At 38.1% G+C, this 21,842-nt stretch overlaps 1 protein-coding gene across 5 annotated transcripts in view; it reads left to right on the top strand.

The window, feature by feature from the left end:
• The window catches only part of CNTN4 (contactin 4), a 992,918-nt gene that overhangs the window by 842,474 nt on the left and 128,602 nt on the right, over window positions 1-21,842 (top strand). For all 5 annotated transcript variants that reach the window (XM_054551881.2, XM_054551876.2, XM_054551877.2 and 2 more), the window contains one exon: window positions 11,957-12,107. In XM_054551881.2, coding sequence (XP_054407856.2) covers window positions 11,957-12,107 — 151 coding nt within the window. The remainder of the gene's footprint in view (window positions 1-11,956; window positions 12,108-21,842) is intronic.

Below are 21,842 nucleotides of genomic sequence, written 5' to 3'. Positions count from 1 at the left end.
ACAGATATAAAATCCTGTAATATTGTAGGTACAAAAGTCACTTTTATAAAAATCTGGTATAGAATGTTTTAAAAAGTATAAAAGATAACTATAAATCTATATTAATAACTGTATAATATAAAAGGAGGTAATTTGTGTCATCAGTAACAAAGTGGGGGAGCAGGATGTAAATAGTTTTTATACATGATTGAAGTTAAATTGTTGCCAGCTTGAATAGATTATTATAACTTTAAGATGTGCTATATAATTGTAGTGGTAACCACAAAGATAATGTCTATATAATGTACAAGAAGAGAAATGAGCAGTAAATCAAAACATATCATTTTTAAAAATAAAGGAAACACAAGGCTGGGTGCAGTGGCTCACGCCTGTAATCCCAAAACTTTGGGAGGCTGAGACAGGCAGATCACTTGAGGCCATGAGTTTGAGACCAGCCTGGCCAACATGGTGAAACCCCATGTCTACTAAAAATACAAAGTTTAGCTGGGTGTGGTGGCGCATGCCTGTAATCCCAGCTACTCAGCAGGCTGAGGCATGAGACTCGCTTAAACCCGAGAGGTGGAGGCTGCAGTGAGCCGAGATCACACCACTACACTCCAGCCTGGATGACAGAGTGAGACTCTGTCTCAAAAATAAACAAATTAAATAAATAAATAAATAAAAATTAAAACAAATAAAAATCAAGGAATAAAAATCTCCTCTTTTGAAGACAGAAAGAGGAGAAAGGGTAAACACAAAAGCTACAAGATACATAAAACAATTGAACAAAATGGCACTTGTAAGCCCTTCCCTATCTCTAATTATTTTAAACGTAAATTGATTAAATGCCCCAATTAAAAGATATAGGTTGACTGAATGGATTAAAAACAAACAGGATCTAACTATACGCTGTCTGTAAGAGACACACTTTAGATCTAGGGATACATACAAGCTGAAAATGAAAGAATAGAGGAAAATAATCCATGCAAACCAGAACCTAAAGAGAGCAGGGGTGACCATATTAATATCAAACAAAATAAACTTTAAGACAAAAACTGTCATAAGAGACAAAGAAAAACATTATGTAATGATAAAAGGACTGATTCATCAGAAAGATGTAACTGTTAGAAATATGTATGCACCTAATATTAGAACTTCCAAGTGTGTGAAGCAAACATTGACAAAACTGAAGAGAGAAATAGCAACACAATAGTAGGATACTTTGATACTCTATTTTCAATCATGGATAGAACAGTCAGACAAAAGACAAATAAGGAAGCAGAGGATGTGAACAACCCTATAGGCCAGTTGGACCTAACAAGCATGTAAAGAACACTGCTCTCTACTACTACAGAATATGAAATCTACTCATGCACACATGGAACGGTGTCCAAAAGAGACCATATGTTAGGGTACAAATAAGTTTTAACAGATATAAGAAAATTGAAATCATATGTAATATCCTGTCTGACTATAACAGAATGAAACTAGAAATTGATAACAGAGGAAAAACAGGAAATCCACAAATATGTAAAAATTGAACAACTCAGTCTTAAGCAACGAATGGGTCAAAGTAGAACTCACAATGTAATTTAGAAAATATCAGGAGACAAATGGAAATGAAAATACAACATACCAAAACTTACTTATGGATGCAGCAAAAACAGTAATAAGAGAGAGGTTAATAATGATAAATGCTTATATTAAAAAAGAAGAAATATCTCAAATCAACACCCTAACTTTGCACCACAGGCAACGAGAAAAAGATTTTAAAAACTGAAAAATCAACAGAAGTGATGGAATAATATATATTAGAGCAGAGATAAAGGAAATATAGAATATAAAAATAATAGGAAAAAAATCAGTGTAAACAAGAGTTGATTTTTAAAAATGTCAACCAAATTGACAAACACGTAGTAGACTGAGAAAAGAGTGTACTCAAGTAAAATCAGAAATTAGAAACATGAAACAGATGATTCAGAAACAAAGAGTGTAAAGACCACTATAAATAATTATTCACTGAAAAACTGGATAACCTAGAAGAAGTAGATAAATTGCTAGAAACATACAACTGCTTAAGACTGAGTCTTGAAGGAATAGAAATGCGAATAGACTTAGAACTAGCAAGGAGATTGAAGCAGTAATTTAAACTTCCCAATAAAGAAAATCCCTGGACCAGATGCCTCAGTGGAGAATTCTACCAAATATTTAAAGAAGAATTAACACCAGTTTTCCCCAAACTCTTCCAAAGAATTAAAGAAGTAGGACCACATTTAAACTCATTCTGTAAGTGCAGCATTATCTTAAAACCAAAACAAACAAGGACACAAGAAAACTACAGACCATAACCCTGATGAACATTGATCCAGAAATTGTCAACAAAATACTAGCATACTCAACTCAGCAGCACATTAAAAGGATTACACACAATGTCAAATTGGAATTATACCTGAAATGCAAAGATGGCTCAACATACAATAATCAGTTAATATAATATACTGCAGAATGAAGGACCAGAACCACGTGATCATTCCAATTGATGAAGAAAAAGCATTTGACAAAATTCAATACCATGTATTTTTTTTTTTTTTTTCACTCTGTCGCCCAGGCTGGAGTGCAGTGATGTGATCTTGGCTCACTGCAACCTCCACCTCCGGGGTTCAAGCATATCTCCCACCTGAGCCTCCCAAGTAGCTGGGATTACAGGCACATGCCAACATGCCTGGCTAATTTTCGTATTTTTAGTAGAGATGGGGTTTCACCATGTTGGCCAGGCTGGTCTCAAACTCCTGACCTCAAGTGATCCTCCTGCCTTGGCCTCCCAAAGTCCTGGGATTACAGGCATGAGTCACTGTGCCCACCCTAATTCAATACCTTTTCATGATAAAAGCACTCAACAAAGTAGAGAAGGAAACCACCTCAACCTAATGAAAGCCTTATATAAAAAATTTTACTTCTTTCTTTTCCAATTTGGATGCCTTTTATTTCTTTATTTACTTATTCTTTGTCTAATTGCTCTGCCTAGGACTTCCAATACTAGGTTAAATAGAAGTGCTGAGAGTGGGCGTCCTTGCTTTGTTTCTGATCTTAGAAAAAGGCTTTCAATTTTTCACTGCTAAGCATGATGTTACTCATGCACTTTACAGTCAGAAAATTAAAAACGGAATTACCATATGATCTGGCAATCCTAACATTTGGTATATATTCAAAATAATTGAAAACAGCATCCTGAAGAGAGATTTGCACACCTATATTAATTGCAGTATTATTCACAATAGTCAGGAGGTGGAAGCAACCTAAATGTCCATGGATAGTTGAAAGGATAGAGAAAATGTGTTTAAGTACATACAATGGACTATTATTTCTGTTATGTATTACAACATGAATGAACCTTGAGGACATTATGCTAATGAAACGAGCCAGTCACAAAAAGCAAATACTTCATGATTCCACTTTGTGAGATGTCTAACATAGTCAAACTCATAGAAACAGAAAGTAGTGTTGTTACCAGGGGCTGGGAGAGAGGAGGAAGAAATGGGGAGTTGGGTAATGGGTATCAACTTTTAGTGTTGCAAAACGAGAACATTCTAGCAATGAGTTGCACAAAAGTGTGCATATAGTTAATACTACTGTACTGTACACTTAAACATTGTCAAGATGGTAAATTTTGTTATGTACTTTTTACCGCAATTTAAAAAATATAAGATTTAGCAGTATTTTTCAAACTTGAAGGCTCATATGAATTACTTAGGAATTTTGTTAAGTTTAGATTCCAATTTCAGGTTTGAGGTGGGGCCTGGAATTCTGCATTTCTAACAAACTTCAAGGTGATGCCAATGCTTCTGCTCTAGGGATCACATTTTCAGTGGCAAAAAGTTGTGAAATCATAGATCTCTGTCTTTCTCATAGTGGATGGAGTTCAGGAGGGTGTACATTTAACAAGCTTCTCCTGGTGATTTTTATGGTCAGTTAAATTGAGTTTATTTGAAGTGCCACAGATCTATAATCTGCTTTCTAGATCCCTTTCTTACCCATTCTTAAGCCGTCACAGCAGAGTACCTTTCTAACTCATAAGATCGTGTAGAGGTTGGAAGGAGGACAGGACTGTTCTGTTGGTATAATGACCCTGTGTCCAGTTAATCCATGCTTCCATTGTTACATTATCCAAGAGTGCAACATGACCCAACAAAACCCCTATCAGTCATGTGAGGCATTTTTTTTTTTTAACAGAAGAAGAGCATTGGCACCAACAATATTCCATCTCTTCTTTTTCCAGCATGAGAAGACCGTGGTTCTTCTAGACTCCTAAAGAAAGTCATTTGTACTTAGTGTAAGGCATGTTGCTTTTGGTAAAGTCTTTTGAATGTGATGAAAATGAACGTAGCACAAAGGCAAAATATATGTTCTCATTGCCTGCAAAACTGTTTCTGGTGCTTTATTGAAAGAGCATGATAAGCAAGATATCAGTCACTGCCGCATTGCATAAACATAGCTCTTCTACATTGTAATATGGTTCTGGTGAGCCTGCATGTCTAGAATAGAGCCTGTATCACTGAAGTGCATGAAACTGCTGTGATAACTTGCCTCACAAAGCCTCAGGGAACACATTATTTGAGCAAGTAAACTCAAAGTGAAGTTCTTACCTTCTCAGTGCTGGGTCAGCTGTTTGGCATACTGGGGAGGAAAGAGTCGAGACCATGTGCTTCTGCGGAACAAGACCCAAATCTGGGGAAAGCTGAACTTCCAGGGTGCACTTGCCGTGTTACCTTCCCCTAAGTGTATGTTGTGGGAAAAGTAGGGAAAGGCGGCTACCTGCTGGAGCTAGCTCAGTGGCAGGAGCTGATTCTATGTATCTCTTCTCAGCCCAGCATTCAGTGACTTCATGTTGATAGCTTGAAATTGGCCAAGGTAGGAATATTTACACCACAGAAATGGGCAAGGACTACAAACCAAATTCTTTGGTGTTTTATTTTGTTGTGTTGTTTTATTTAGAGAGCCACTTGTAAAACATTTGCTATCACACCAGTTCAGATGATTTAGTAGTATAAATAGCCCATGTGGTATTTCTTGGATAATTTGTTTCATTAGACTGAGGTACAACTCCAAAGAGGATGTCATGTCCTGTACACAGGACTGGAAGTTCAAGAAGCCATTCATAACCCTATATGAAGGGGAGAAAGGGATGTGGTGTTCAGGCAAAGCCTCATGAGAAGGGAATTTCCTGTTTTGAACTGAATACCTGACTTCTTTCCTGCAACATACATTCATTCATCAAATATTGATTAAATATCAACTTTTTTATAATACACAAAAGGGAAAGAGGCTCTTACTTGAATTATGCCAGAAGTCAGACAAAAGAAAGATTGTTGCTTTTTGGCTGGGCATGGTGGCTTACGCCTATAATCCCAGCACTTTGGGAGGCCAAGGCAGGAAGATGACTTGAAGTCAGGAGTTCAAGACCAGCCTGGCCAACATGGTGAAACCCCATCTCTACTAAAAATACAAAAAAAAAAAAAATTTGCCAGGTGTGGTGGCACACACCTGTAGTCCCAGCTACTCAGGAGTCTGAGGCAAGAGAATCACTTGAACCCAGGAGGCGGAGGCTGCAGTGAGCCAAGATCGCACCACTGCACTCCAGCCTGGGTGACAGAGCAAGACTCTGTCTCAGAAAAAACAAAAAACAAAAAACAAACCAGATTGTTGCTTTTTAAAAATTGACTTAATTCTTCAATAGGTTCATTGATTAAATATCAACTTTGTATCAAGCACTGGGCCAGGCCCAAGGGTTATACAGATCCAGGATACATATTCTTGCCTTCAAGGAACTGATGTTCTAATAATAGCTAATAACAAGAGCTACTATTTCCTAACTACTGAAATTCTAGAGTTCTCACTATCATAGTCTAATGACTCTCTTCTGTTCATTTAGCAGACTTTGCATACTATACACTACCTGCCTAACCAAGGACATGAGTTTGTATAAGAGTTTAAGATACTGACATGTAAATGAAATATCACCAATTTGGACTGATATAAGAAAGTCAATGTGATTACAGAGTGTTTAAAATGCAGACTGTCTTATTATCTTTATATGGATAGGATGGGTCAAAGGAGGTTAACAAGAATTTAGCAGCTGAAACCCTACTTAAAGCATTATATAAGAATTATTTTTAATCAACATGTTGATTATATAAGAAATAATGTTCTAAAATGTCTTTAAAATATTTTTCTGGGAATAAGAGAAAACCTCCACCTATATTCATGTAACTAATTTTTGACTTTTCAAATCTTTTATAAAAAATAAATAAAAGGCCATACCTGATCCTACTTGTTGGCAGAGAAAGATGAGAGATCTTGAAATGGCTCCTGTGCCCAAAAGTATTTGTCAGTTATCATAGAGCCCAAAGTGCCAATATTGAAGATGTATTTCTTATGCATACCAGCATGTAATACTCAGCAGTAAAAAGGAACAAAAACTCCAAAAGGTCACATACTGTATGATTACACACCACACACACACAGACTCTCTCTCACACACATATGTATCTAAAACATTCTCAGAATGACTAAACTATAGTAATGGGGAAGAGGTCAGTGGTTTCCAGGGGTTACAGAGGGGAGGTAGAAGGAGGCTGGATATGACTATGAAGGGGAAGCAAGAGGAAGATCCTTGTGACAATAGAATAGTTCCCTATCTCGATTTCCATGGTGCTTTTGCCCAGTCTACACGTGTGATATATACACATTATACCAAGTATCATTTTCTTTGTTTTGATATTTAACTGTATCTACATAAGATGTAACCACTGGGGGAGACTGAGTGAAGGATGCACAGGACCTTACTGTATTATATTTGGTACTTTCTGTGGGTCTATAATTATTTCAAAATAAACATTTTCTGTTTTCAAACGATGATGTGTTTCTCTGACTCTAAGAAATTTTTCAGCAGAAAAAAAGTCCATGATAATGGTGATTGGGGTAGTTCAGTAGTGAAAATAGCAGTGGAGAGGGGAGGTACGAAGTTCTTAATCTGGATCAAATACTGTGCTAAGTACTTTATGTTCAATACATGTATTATTTTATTTAATCCTCAAAATAATCTCATGATTGTAAAATTCTTTTGTTTTATAATAACTTGCCCAAAGGAATAGGAGTTTATAGATCCAAGAGCTGCCCATGGAAGAAGCATTATTAGAACCATCAGGAAACAGGGCATTCAGTGAATTAGACCAAAACAATACAAGGACGGATATTAGGAACACTAGAAGGGACACATCATGCTAACATCAAAATGGAAAAATCATCTACTTCAGAGTTGTGTTGAGAGTCTCCTTGTAAATATCATTCATAAAAAGAGAGCACTGATTTTTTTTTTAAAAGACAGGGTCTCACTGTCACCCAAGCTGCAGTATAGTGGTGTGATCCTAGCTCACTGCAGCCTTGAACTCCTGAGTTCAAGTGATCTTCTCACCTCAGCTTTCCAAGAAGCAAGGGCTACAGGCATTCACCACTACACCTGGCTAATGTTTTATTTTTTATAGAGACTGAGTCTCACTGTGTCACCGAGGCTGGTCTTGAACTCCTGGTTTCAAGTGATCCTCCCGCCTTGGCCTCCCAAAGTGCTGGGATTACAGGCGTGAGCCACCACACCTGACCTCAGAGAGGGCTGATTTTTGAATCAGCCATTCTAAAACAGTGGACCTAGAAAGAAGAAATCTTCTACCAGTAGCCTTCTTTCTAGATAGCAATCCAATAGGCCAGAAGAAATTTGGGGTCTCATAATCTGATACCAGTATTTTCTCCTCAGTAGTGAAAAGATTTGAATTAATGCATTCACTCTAAGCTTGTTTTTAGGGAATGATGAGGTAATAGTTAAAGAAAGTAGACAAAGGTTAAAGTAATAAGAAATGCTGAACTTCCAAAAAAGCTGGCCTTAATATTCTCCATCAACTGGCAATGTTCCCAGTGATGCTTCTATCACAGACTGTGATAGAACTGGCATGCATAATAATCCTTTCTTCTTCAATAATATGGTAAGATATCACATCCATATATTTCCCCAATAGGACTGCCACTGCATATCTAGTTAAGGAGTTATCATTCTACTCTTTCTCTTGAGAAATGACACTAAAGCAAGAAACTTTTAAGTTTTTGAGGGGTTCTATTGGCCACTTAAAATAGCCTTGTTATGTGATCAAAATTCATTTAATTAACTAAAAACAAATAGTTGTGAATTACATAGAGGGCTTCTCTCAGCCAGATGCTTCTCATAGATAATGTAATAAAGATCATTGATAAATAATAAAAAGTTGCATTTCTCACATGGAAGAGGTCCCATTAATACAGTTCATTCTAACACTGAGGGAGTGGTGCCCTCTAGCCGTGCATGTGAGAAATATTATCATTTAAGTATATTAAATATAGCAAATAAGGATCTCCCAGTATCTTAGCTACTCTCAGACACAAGGGGTAATTTGACAGTTGGTTTTGTCTTTTCTGAGCTACTAGAAACTATTGAAGTTTCACTTCCATGTGCACTAATTTTTTAAGTGCCAGCAAAGGTTAGATTCTAATAGTGCCCTTCTGGGGATTTACCAATATCTTTTAAAACCTCATTATCTGTGAATGTCACATAGAACAGGTCCCTTTCACTTTTCCTTCAAACCTCTCCTAGGTCAGTGTTTGGGGATGAGAATAAAGGGTACAAATAGGAAAAAGCATCATCCTGCAAGCTGAACAGCATCTCAGGTGCAAAAGATGGTCACACAATAGGAGAATGTTAAGAAATCCATTAATGGCTCAAGTATTCAAAAACTGATGGAGTTCTGACAATTTTCCCTTAAAAGCACCACAGTTTGTGGTTACAACTGATAGATTTGCAGGGTTAGATAACTTCAGAAGCTAATTAAATAAACTGAACAAAAGAAAAGAACTTGATTTTTTTTTTTTTTTGAGACGGAGTCTAGCTCTGTCCCCCAAGCTGGAGGGCAGTGGCAGGATCTTGGCTCAGTGCAACCTCCGCCTCCCAGGTTCAAGTGCTTCTCACACCTCAGCCTTCCCAGTAGCTGGGATTACAGATGTGCAACACCACACCCGGCTAATTTTGTATTTTTAGTAGAGATGGGGTTTCACCATGTTGGCCAGGCTGCTCTCGAACTCCTGGCCTCACGTGATCTGCCCACCTTGGCCTCTCAAAGTACAGAGATTACAGACATGAGCCATCACGCCTGGCCTTGAATTTTTAATTCCGTTTTAATTAGTGAAAGATGTTCCAGCCAGTCTTATCTCGATAAGATATTGAAAAGATTATATGCACACAAATAGTACATTACAAATGCTTTTGAAACTCAAAGGTGTGTTTTCTGGTTTCTGTGTGTCTGATATGCTATTTCAAATCCTGTAAAAGCAAAATATAGTTTTTTGACAAATATGCCCATGTGTTTTGCACAGATTGATTTATGTAAACTCATTTCAAATGCAACTGCAGAATTCCTCCTGAATGGATGAAAAATGTCTGCCTAAAGTGGTAAAAATATATGTGTAGAAAGATACAGTTTTAAGAAGGGATTTTTATGTGATACAGATTTGTAACTCTGTTTCACAAAATATCATTTAAAAAAAAAACTTCAAGAATACCTGACTTTTTTTTTTTTACTTTTTAATGTCAGTTCAGGGTTTTGCATTGAGTCTGCTCTACTGAAACACTTTTCCGTGACTTAGCTTATGTGAGATTGGTAAGTAGGGGAATGATGTCAGTATAACATAGACCCTGGATTTGTTCAGGTATTTTACTAAGTAGCAGCAACCAAACACAAAGCCCAAGAACACAGATTAACACAGCTAGCCAAGGGAAAATACCTACTGCACGTAATGCCCATTCATGCCACATTCTTCCTGTTGGTGCAGTTTGGCCACGTACTCTAACATGGCAGTGCTTATTGTGTAATTCTCAATCTTTCTGCAATTTGCACTTATTTCATAGCTTAGCAATCTCAACTCTTCCTTCTTTCTTGCATCAAGCTACCTTCTTATGCATGTGCATACACACATACACACACACATACACACACAGTATTTTTTGTAGTAGTTATTATGAATTTAACTTATCTTTTTAATCATGTTTATATTTAATTATGTTTGATAATTACTAGGATGGTTATTGTTTTTGTAGTGTTCTCGTTACATAAATACTGAGTAGGTATGTCCTGACCCTATCTTTTTCATAAACCCTACAATTTTTATTACATGATTTTGCAGACCATAGAAGAAATGCTTTTATCTCATTAAAGCAAAAACATCTGTACATCTGTACTTGCACTCTACTTATTAATTGCACTTATTATCATTGAATTACTCCCAGAATTATAGACTTCCCTCATAAATCTGAGGTAAACAGATTGAGATATCAATTGCCTACTAGATTCATTTTTAAAATTTTACCTTCGCATGAGAATACCATCCCCAGGTGTACATTGCATGGCCCCATTAAAAAGTAACCTTTCCATCTTTATTTGTTTCTAGGCAGTTACCGAAAGTATTTCCACAACAAAAGAATGTAATCAAGATTTGACTTGCTTCCACTGAAGCTTACTTTCATTTTTAAACATCACTAGCCTATGATTTAGGAACTTTTAAGAAATTGGCCCCCATTACCCCCAAGCCCCCACATTCACATAACACACACCCCCAGTTCCCCTTTAAGTAATTTGTGATTTATATTTCAATTTTACATTCAACATGGTTTTAAATATTAAATTCCACCAGATCAAACTGCAATGATTCAGGGTTTTAAAATATGATAAAATTAACATTCCAAGAAATGAATCCTTCCATTCCAAAATCTCTTCTTGCACATTAATTCAATTAACTCAGAAGAAAATAGATATTTTTCAGGAAAAATATCTTTTATTTTACTTTTGTGAGAATACAAATATGTGTCTTTTGTTTTAGGAAAGAAATAATTCTCTGATAGTGTTTCCATATAACTATGCTACTGGTGTTAGCATGAGTGAATTTTTTAGAACACTAGTGGTAGCATATAATAAAGCTATCTCAATACCTACACTCCAAGAACAAGTCACAGCTGCTCCTAAATGAGCCAAGCATTGCTTTAGGCACTTGCAGTGAAAAGCTAAACAAAACCCTGTGTTTAAGAAGCTTACGGAGGGTGACAATATAGACAGTTCAGCATGTTCTCTAATAGAGATATATATGAAGAGTGCTATGGGACAAAGCAGAGGTGGCGACCATATCAGAGAGCAAATGCTTTAACCTACACAATTAGAAAAAAAAATTCTTATGGAGTTCCTAATTTTGTTTCTTTCTCTTTCAATTTTCTGAAATTTTAAAATGTTTGTTCACTTGAACATACAATAAATTTTCTTTAAAATAGTCCCTCAAGAGGGAGATGAGAATATTCTGTGTCTTGATCTTCATGGTGGTGTATACCAAATTCACCAAACTGTACACACACAAATGTACATTTTACCAAATACAAATTATACCTCAAAGTTTAATAAATCCATCAAAACATACGGTGCTACATACTTTAAAAAAATTAGCTTCCTCCCTTTGATGACCAAGGTAGCAATAAGTGTATTAGAGAAAGAAAAAGATGCTGGGTGTGGTGGCTCATGCCTGTAATCCCAGCACTTTGGGAGGCCAAGGTGGGCGGATCACGAGGTCAAGAGATCGAGACCATCCTGGCCAACATGATGAAACCCCATCACTACTAAAATACAAAAATTACCTGGGCGTGGTCATGCGTGCCTGTAGTCCCAGCTACTCGGGAGGCTGAGGCAGGAGAATCACTTGAACCCGGGAGGCGGAGGTTGCAGTGAGCCGAGATTGTGCCACTGCACTGGCAACAGAGCGAGACTCTGTCTCAAAAAAGAAAGAAAGAAAGAAAGAAAAAGACAAGGAATTATCTCCTGGAAGGCTGTCTTGCATAATAATTATTTTTTGTACTGTCTTTCAGCTGTAGGTCCAGATTTTTCAAGAACACTCTTGAAAAGAGTAACTCTTGTCAAAGTGGGAGGTGAAGTTGTCATTGAGTGTAAGCCAAAAGCGTCTCCAAAACCTGTTTACACCTGGAAGAAAGGAAGGGATATATTAAAAGAAAATGAAAGGTACTGTCTTGAATTATTTTCAATATTTGGTTAACCTGTAAAAATTTGTTGGTCTGTTATTAATAGTTCTAAGGGGAAGGTGGGGTGACTATCTGCTGTTCCTGGACTAAGTGTTAAAAAAAGAACAGAAGTTTTGGAAGGATGAGTGGTAAGTTATTGATCTTTATAGTCCTTCTGGATTTGGGAATTCTACAAAGCACTCCCTGCAGAGATGGATCACATGATCCCCGCTGAAGACTGCCAGAGCTGCCTGAAGATGAACAGTTAGAAACATCCTCCTTAATTTTAGCCTGAAATTTTTGTAGATTTCCCCACCTTTCCCCATCCTAAGTCCTTTGGTATATGTAAATAAGCCCATGTCTTATTTGCTATGACAACCTTCAATTATTTGGCAGTGGCTATTATGCCTCCTGTTAGTTTCTCCTTTTTTGAGACTGTCTCAAAACTCATTCAAAACTCATTCTTTTCAAAACTCATTCTTCAAATAGCAGATTATTATGCTTTTTATTTCAACTACATCTTATTGAGACAACAGGTTTTTTCCTTTCTAATATCTAAACTCTTCATCTGTATATTTCTTATACATGAATTACATTTAGAATGCATGTAGTGTATACAATGCAAATATATAGGAATTATCTGAGGTTTTACATTAGCTTGCACGAAATGGCAGGTGTCTCTAAGACCTTTTCTTGGCTGTCACCCCTATGAAATATCCTCTACCTTTTTCTATAATCTATGTAATCTGTTGCAAAATGGTAATTATGCGTGAATCTGTTTGTCACCAATAAGACACGATTTGCCAGCTGTATATATAATGATTTTAATTAATGCTAAAGGTCAGGTACTCAAGGATGCAAGAAGGAAGCCTATAAAAATGTGTACGTATCTACCCTTTACACTTGTACACCTTTGGATTTGCATATACATATTAGATCTGATGATGACAGTGTTGTCCATTTTAATGGTTTTTGTAAACAAAGCTGATATGGTTTATAAATGGTGTATTCATACTTTTTTTTTAACACTTGCGATGGACTAAGGAGTAACAATTGTATTAAATTTGTAGTATACATCCCTTTCTGATTTCTGGTGTATCAAGAAAGCAGTATAGTTCATTGAATGTTGACATGGCATTCAAATTTGTAGCCAAACCTGAAAATCAATAGCATAATTGCTTATTTTGCAGTCTTCAACATGAGATTCATTTTCTATTTTGTTTACTTCAGTGTTTGTTAAAATGTGGCACGTGAGATTACTTTTAATAGTTATGTAATTACCTTTAATCTAGTTGAAATATAACTAGTATGTACCACATGTATGTCTCAGAATAAGGCTACATTTTAAGTTTTAATTTTCAAATGACATTAAGAAAATAATAATATGGATATTAGAAATGTCAAAAATCATGAATGAATAAAGTTATAATAACACTGTAGGTCAATCAGGAGAAGCTAAGCTATGCTACTGTAACAAGCAACCCCGAGTTCTGGCTTATAACAACAAAAGGCAATTTATCTTTTGCACCTAGTGTACATCAGGGGTTTGGTAGTGGCTCTGCTCCTCTCTAAGGCCAGCCTGGTGGACCAAGATGCTCTGGAACATTGCCATTGCAGAAGGAAAAGAGCCAAACATGCATGGGTTCTTAAAGCCTCTACTTAGAAGTGTAACACTTGCACTTTCACTCACATTTCATTGGCCAAAACAAGTCACATGTTCCTGCAACCCAGCAGGGAAATATAATCTTACTATGTGCCTGGAAGAAAAGAGACAACCTAATATTTTGAACAGTATTAATGACGGCTTACAACTGCTACAGCTTAACCATTGTTACAAGCTAATTAAATTACCTTTGGGGAAATAGTATGCCAGTATCAAGAATTCTATATGATATGTGAATTTAATTGATTGTTTCCACCACTTGACTTACCACAAAGCTTGTCTTTATCCAGATTTCATTCTGTCTATTCCTGACTTGACTAATAAGGTCCAAATATGCTTCAACATTTATTTTGCACTAAAATATATATTTAAACTGAGGAAACTCTCCATCATTACCTAATTCCTGCTATTTATCGCCTCCACCTTCACTGTCAGCAGGCTAGTCTCAAACTATCAATATTAGCACTTATTCTCCACATGAGTGCTGTGTTCTCACAGTTCTGATCCTCGTTGCCACCTCATTCAGAATGTATTAACCAGATATGATGATTTTGTTAATGTAAATGCATTAAAAAACTGGCCAGGTGTAGTATATAGGGGAATGCTGGGGACTTCAGTGTTTGCCCCATCCAAGGGAGACACCTGCCACTCAGCCATATGGAGAAACGGGTCAGGTGCCTCCTCATCTTCTTGTTCTTCAAGAGAAACTAGAAATCTAGACTTTTGTTTGAGCTTCCAATTTTTAAATGTCAGCAACTAATTTTTATTTTGACGGATGTACAATATAAACTGTGTGCTTATAGACCAAGTTTACTTCATGAGCCACTGGTTTTTAACTTCTAAGAACATCAAGTGGAACATTTCATAGTTTCTGAAATGGGTGAACAATAAGAAAGGTTTTACGATTGTTTTCTCATTGGCAGGGAAGAGATTCTGCCATTTTTCTCATTTCTGTCTGATAGAGAAGAGGGAAAATTAAGTGGATGAGTGAGAAAAAGCAATTGTAGATGAAACTGATGAGTAAAAAATTTTAGAACCCCTATTTTGGGAAAGGATTGACCTGGTAGACCAACATGAAGTGCAAAATTCTTTGACTATACAGCTTTGAGTAATAATTTCTAATGCACTGCCTCGTTAGCCTTAATTCTCTTTTGAGATGTAGAATCTTAGGAATCAAAAGGCAAGTCTTTAACCTTTGATTAAGACTATTATTAATCCCTTAAGTAAAAAATACTGGCATAACACAGTGAAACAACGTTTTATGATCAAGCACCCTTTTATTAATGTTCTGCCTAGATTCTGTGTTTTGAAAGACTTTGCTAAATTCTTACTTATTGATATTTAATTTCAGTTTTAATTAATCAACTGCCTACAAATGAGTTTACAGTAGTGGTATTAGAAGCAACATTTTAAACATTAAAAAGGTTTTGTCTCCTCTAACCATATGGTGATATTGTAGTTAGCTAAGTGGATATAGATTCAGAAACACTGGTTTAATGTTAACATGTTCGTTATCTTAAAAATATGTTTAAAATATGTTCTTGTTTTGGCTTCCCATCCTTTTGGAAATATACAGCATATTCACACTAGCCTTATCTATGTTAATCCAAGCATCTAAATGAAAGATTGAAAATTCAAGTAATTTTATAACATTCTTCTTGGGTAGGCAGAATATCCATATACATAAAACATTTCTTATTGTCTTGTATATGTCTCCAGCAATCAGTGTAGGCAATATCAGGCATTTAAAACAGGAAAGACCTGTCACACAGCTCAAGAGCTTTGGTCCTCAGGAGAGGTCTCTAGTCACCATGAACGCAGTTGGAATCATTTGGATGAATTGAGGAATTAAGCCTATTAACTGAATAAGGTTGATTATTTTATTTACTTTTAGTTTTTAGACAGAAGGCACTTTGAGGCAGGTAAGACTGAAGTTGACCTATTAAAAACAAAAGCATTAAAATATAGAAATAGCAGAATCATTAATAAAAATCCTAGAATCCTAGAATTATAAGGAGCTATACAACCATTGTATCAACCAGGCTGGATGCTTTCGGTTGCAAGTAAGAGAAACCCAACTCAAAACTGGTTTAAGGACAAACGAGAATTCATTGGCTTATGTATTTGAGAAGATCCAGGATGGATTGCAACTGCAGGTATGACAGGGCTCAGGTGCTCGCACAGTATCATCAGGACTCTGTCTCACTCTCTTCCTGTCTCACCTGCACCTTTGGCTGTGTTGGCTTCTTTTCCAACAGGCTCTCCTCTCCTGCTGGTAGGATGACTACTGGAGCCACGTACTCACCCTCTTTTCCAATGTATCGCAATGTCCACTGATCAGGCAGACATGAGTCATATGCTTGTCCTAAGAGGCACATGGGGAAGCCTACCTCAAACCACATGGACTGACAATGGGACAGGGGTTTTCCCAAAGAAATCAAGCTGCTATCACCAGAAGAAGAGGGAAGGGATACTGCGCAGAGGCTGATGCCAAATTCCCACCATAATCACAGAGCCCATCTTCCATGCCAGGGCAGGGATCCCCTCAATGGCTGGGCCCACATCCTTCCCTGGTTACTAATAATGATGGAGACCTTACTAATTGTTAGACTATGCCCTTGCAACTTCCACTCATTTTTGGTTTCACTTTATGGAATTTTACTGACAAATCAAATTGTTATCCACCATCCCTCCCTTCCCTTTCTATACTGGGAGGCTACCCTATGTTCTCTTTCAATTCTTTTCTAAGCCCGAATGTCCCCCTTGTATCTGATTTTCTTCAGACAGCATTGTTTGGCATCCTCTCACTGTTTTGGTCATTTCCAAGCAGTTTTAGTAAGGGAAAAAGTGGCTTTATTTATCTCCACAGAAAAGGATGATGATGATTATCGTTATACTACAGAGATAAAATGATCTTCAGTGAATTTGGATTAGTAAGGCAAGCAAGTAAATGATATAACATAGAAAGACCACTCCCTGCCAATGTTTATTTTTAAAAATTAATGTGATGCTTGGACAAGAAAGTTTAGTTGTCTGGAAAAATCACTAAGACAAAATATTTTACTTTTCACCGAAGCCAAATAAATGAGTAAACTGTTACTCTCGTTAATGTTGCGCAAATAAAGTCTTCTTATTCTTATGCTTAAGGATCTCCCCCCACCCTTTTAAATATTAGACTAATACATTATGTCAAGCAAATGGATAATAAGCAGGTATAGGTATGCCACTGAATTTTTCCAAAAAGAATCTCACACTTACAGCCTGCATGTCGCAGACTTGGGTTTAGAACAGCAGCATGACTCTGTTTTGTGAATCTAGCCAATTCCAGTTTCATTCCATGGATGCAGCACTCACTGGGTATTTACCTTTGCTTGGCACTAGAGAGAGAGAGAAAAAAAAGGAGACATGAACCTAGCTAGCCCTCAAGGTGTTCATAGACCAGCACAGAGGCCCAGTAGCACAATATCAATATAAATTTTTCAACAATCCCGAGGCATATGTTATAAAGGTGATATATTGAGAAGGAATACTGGAAAATGTAGGGCAGCAATAGATCGTGGAGGCCTTGTATTTTATGTCTGTAGAGTTCAGACTTGAATCAGAAAACCATGGACAGAATTGAAGGATTTTATGCAAGGGAGTGTGCAGTCATATGCATGCTACAGAAAGATTACTGTGCCTGCAACATGCAGAAGGAATCAGGGTAGGGCAAGGTTGAGGATGCAGAGAGGGCAATTCCAGGTAGCAGTCTAGGAAGAAAATCACAACACGTGGATCACATCAGTCTCCTGAGAGTGAAACAGAGAAGGGTGATAAATGGGCTATTAAAGGGCAGAATTGAAAACACTTAATGACCTAGTAAGTAGAAGAATCGAAAAAAGGAGGAGGAAAAAACGGAAATGACTCCTAGGATCCCATCTTTAGGAGCTGATGAATGGCAGTGCCACTTGCCGCAGTAGTAAACAGAGAAGGAGCAAGACTGAGAGGGGGCAAATAAAGAGGTTACTATTAGCATGTTGAATGTGAGGTGCCTGCAAGTGGTGACGTCATTCAAATGGGGATTCCCATTCAAGTGTCACCTACTCAAGAGACACCTTTTCCCAGTAACATACTTAAAATGGTAAAACCCTCACCTTCTTTTCCTAATTTATATATTTTATAGTATTTGTCACCATCCCACGTACTATGTATTAACTTTTAATTGTTTATTTATTTATTATTTTTTAGAGACAAGGTCTTGCTCCATTGCCCAGGCTGGACAGCAGTGGTGAGATTATAGCTCACTACAGCCTTGAACTCGTGGGCTCAGGCGATCCTCCCACCTCAGCCCCCTGAGAAGCTAGGATCACAGGCACATGCCACCATGCCTAGCTAATTTTTTTTTTTTTTTTGTAGAGACAGAGTCTTGTCATATTGCCCAGGATGGTCTTGAATTCCTGGCCTTAAGCAAACCTCAGACTCCCAAAGTGCTAGGATTACAGGCAGAAGCCACCACACCTTGCCCACATTTTAACCTTATTATCGATCTTCTCCACCCTCCACCCATTGGATTATAAATTCCATGAGAATAGAAATTTGTGCTGCATGTGCATGCATGTGTGTGTGTGTGTGTGGGTGGGTGGGTGTGTTTGGCTTAAACAGTACAAATTTAGGCTGGGCGCGGTGGCTCACGCCTGTAATCCCAGCACTTTGGGAGTCCAAGGCAGGCGGATCATGAGGTCAGGAGATCGAGACCATCCTAGCTAACACGGAGAAACCCTGTCTTTACTAAAAATACAAAAAAATTAGCCAGGCGTGGTGGCAGGTGCCTGTAGTCCCAGCTACTCAGGAGGCTGAGGCAAGAGAATGGTGTGAACCCAGGAGGCAGAGCTTGCAGTGAGCCGAGATTGCACCACTGCACTCCAGCCTGAGCAACAGAGAGAGACTCTGTCTCAAAAAATAAATAAAAAATAAAAAAAAGTACAAATTGAGATTCTTATAGTTCTGGAGATAAAAATTCTGATGTGGGCCTCATTGGTCTAAAATCAAGGTTTCAGCAGAGATACATTCATTCTGGAGGCTCTAGGGGAGAATCTGTTTCCAGCTTCTACAGGTCACCTCCATTCCTTGGCTTGTGGTTCCTTTGCTCCATCTTCAACGCTTAATGAAAAAGTGAGGGAGGCAAGTCTTAATCGGTAGAGGTTTATTTCGCCAGGATTGAGGACATGGCTGGGAAATACATACATCACAGGAGCATCTGTTACTGGTGCTCTTCCAAAAGGGGGTTTGAGGATTTTTCAATATTTAAAAGGGAAAGAGCAAGCAAGAGAGAAAAAAAAGGAGGGAAGGTGGACAAGGAGGCAGATGCTTACATTCTTTCTTTCTTTATTTATGTATTTAGAGAGAGTCGCTCTGTCGCCCAGGCTGGAGTGCAGCGACATGATCTCAGCTCACTGCAAGCTCTGCCTTCCGGGTTCACGCCATTCTCCTGCCTCAGCCTCCCGAGTAGCTGGGACTACAGGCACCCACCATGACGCCCAGTTAATTTTTTGTATTTTTGGTAGAGACGAAGTTTCACCATGTTAGCCAGGGTGATCTGGATCTCCTGACCTTGTGATCCGCCCACCTTGGCCTCCCAAAGTGCTGGGATTACAGGTGTGAGCCACCACGCCTGGCCCAGATGCTTACATTCTTATGAGGCTGTGATCAGCCTCAGTAAATGTACATTTTACGTGTGAAAAGAGGGCGTCAAGGAAAGTCAGTTATGCATTCGTCGCAGGGTCAGCCAAGGCATAATTTCTGGTTTTGTCCTTTTCCTTTCCCTGGGAAGATAAGCTGGTAATTGACATTGTCAGGGTGAGATTCAATGGAATTTGGTTTTAGGGCTAGTTTATACAGGGGATATGTATCCTGAAAGATTTAGGGGCTCACAAGGAATTTCATTTGTGACACAGGCCATCTGGGGAGATATGTGGCCTTCTATCATTGTGGGAACCTGGCTTATGGGTGAGGCTATGATACAGGGTTGTGAAATTACAGCTATCCGTCTGCGAACAAAAGGAAGGCAGTATTGCGTGACTCAGTTCCCAAGCTTAACTTTTTCTTTGGCATAGTGAGTTTGGAGTCCGGAGATTCTATTTTCTTTCACACCAGTAAAGGCAAGTTCTTCCCCCATCCCGTCACTCTGACCTCTCTTCTGCCTCCTTCTTCCATTTTGAAAGGCCTCTTCTATTGGGTCTTCTGTACATGTTTTGTTCCATTCTTTAACACTAGAGCACTGCCTGGCATAGCATAAGTGCTATATGAGTGTCCAATAGGAAACTGGAAGTACAGATCTGAGTTCAGGAATAGAGACAGAGATGCAGATATCAGTAGATAAGAAGCCATGGAGTGCATTGGAGTGCATATGTTCATCCAGAGAGAGTTCTATAGAATGAGAACATCTATGGCTCAAAGGAAGGTACCCTGAGGAACAGACACATTCAAAGAATGAGTGGAAGCCATGCCTGCTGGGAGGTTTGAAGGAGACTCAAAGAGGTGGGAGAACATCTAGGAGAAAGTAACAAACAGAAGCCAAGGGAGAAGAAAGGTGCAACAAGGAGTAAGCGCTTGGTGCTTCCAAGACCTTCAAAAAAATTATGGTGCAAGCATGGCTGCTGAATTTAGGAACCTTAACATTACCTTGGACAGAGTACTTTTAGGCCACTGTGGACCAGTTTTGAAGACACAATAAAATTGTATAAACATCCATATCCTTAGGCATGTCTTGCCAAACCGAAATACATGTTTAGGTCTGCCTGACCCCCGCAGTGCAATCAGATCAAGTCTAGCGTTCTGTGAAAATATCCAGCTGAAATAAGAATGAAATTCATGCTCATGTGTCTTGTCTATAGACACTGATGTCTGCCTCCAAAGTGAAATTGGATCATAACCCTAATTTGCCTCCCTTCCCAAAGGCTTTTGGAAGAGTTGAAATTCATGTAAGACATGGAAGGAAATCCCAGTGCAGGGCTGCACAACTCTGTGCATACAAGGTGTGAAACTCAGGTCCGAAGACGCTGGCAGTCTGGGAGGCAGAGCAAATGTGATGGCAGGTATTTGCCCAGAAGGCCGATGGAATCCTAGTGTGGAAAGGAAAGTTTATTGCTTCAGGCATTCTGTTTCTGTTCTGGAGGCAGAGTGTCTATATATGTGCTCTTAATGAGAAACCTGCCCTCAGGATATCTCTTACAGTTGCTGCAGAGCTATACAGCTCTGTTATTAGGAATTCTGCCCTGGGGAACAATTATGTTATTGCAATAATTAGAGGCAGTTCATCTCCATAATAATGGAAATCCTGCCTTGGAGGCAAAACAACATCAAAGCAACATGAGCCTCATTGCTCTAGTTAGAATCTGCTGCCCTCCTTATTGGTAGTACTATCATTTTAATTTTGCATATGCAGTTACGAAAGAGCTTATACTGCTCTTCAAATTCAGACCTAGAACTTCTTTCCGTTACTTCAGTTTGTCTCTCCTAGAGCCATGGATAAAATAGTTACTGCGTTAAGCTCTCCTGAAGTGCAGTTGCAGAAGTGTTTAGGGAGATTTGTGTTTTAAAAATGTTTGTCAGAATCCACAGGCCCAGTCCTCTGGGAGACCCCATAAACTTACCCTCAGCCAAAAGCCTTTTCTATGTCAGTGTAGTATGTCATGTTATTTTATGGCCAGGATTAAAATGATGACTAAATCCAGTGACTACCTGAGATGGGTCTGATCCTTTGCTCTAGTCATGTGGCATAGTAATACCAGAAGACATACATGTGGTTATATAACTCAAGACATATATGTGGAATTTGTATATGAAACTGCTTTTTAAAAAGTGTCCAATCTAAAGGTAACACTTGATTTTCAAAAAAAATCTTTCGAAGTGTCTCCCATATTAATCCCTTCCTTGCAAGTAAGTCCTTTGCCACTCCCCTGGTTTTCAGCCCTTATTGTCTCTTGTGTGAATTTTGCAATGATTCAACCAACCTCTTAAATGATTTCATTGGAACCAGCCCTCACCCAAATCTTCTACAAGATGAAACTTACCACAATAAACCTTTGAGAAATT

Source organism: Pongo abelii, chromosome 2 (assembly GCF_028885655.2).
Source record: "Pongo abelii isolate AG06213 chromosome 2, NHGRI_mPonAbe1-v2.0_pri, whole genome shotgun sequence".
NCBI classification, from domain to species: domain Eukaryota; kingdom Metazoa; phylum Chordata; class Mammalia; order Primates; family Hominidae; genus Pongo; species Pongo abelii.
The sequence above is the reverse complement of the archived record's forward strand: the minus strand, read 5'-3'. Positions and strand labels throughout refer to the sequence as shown.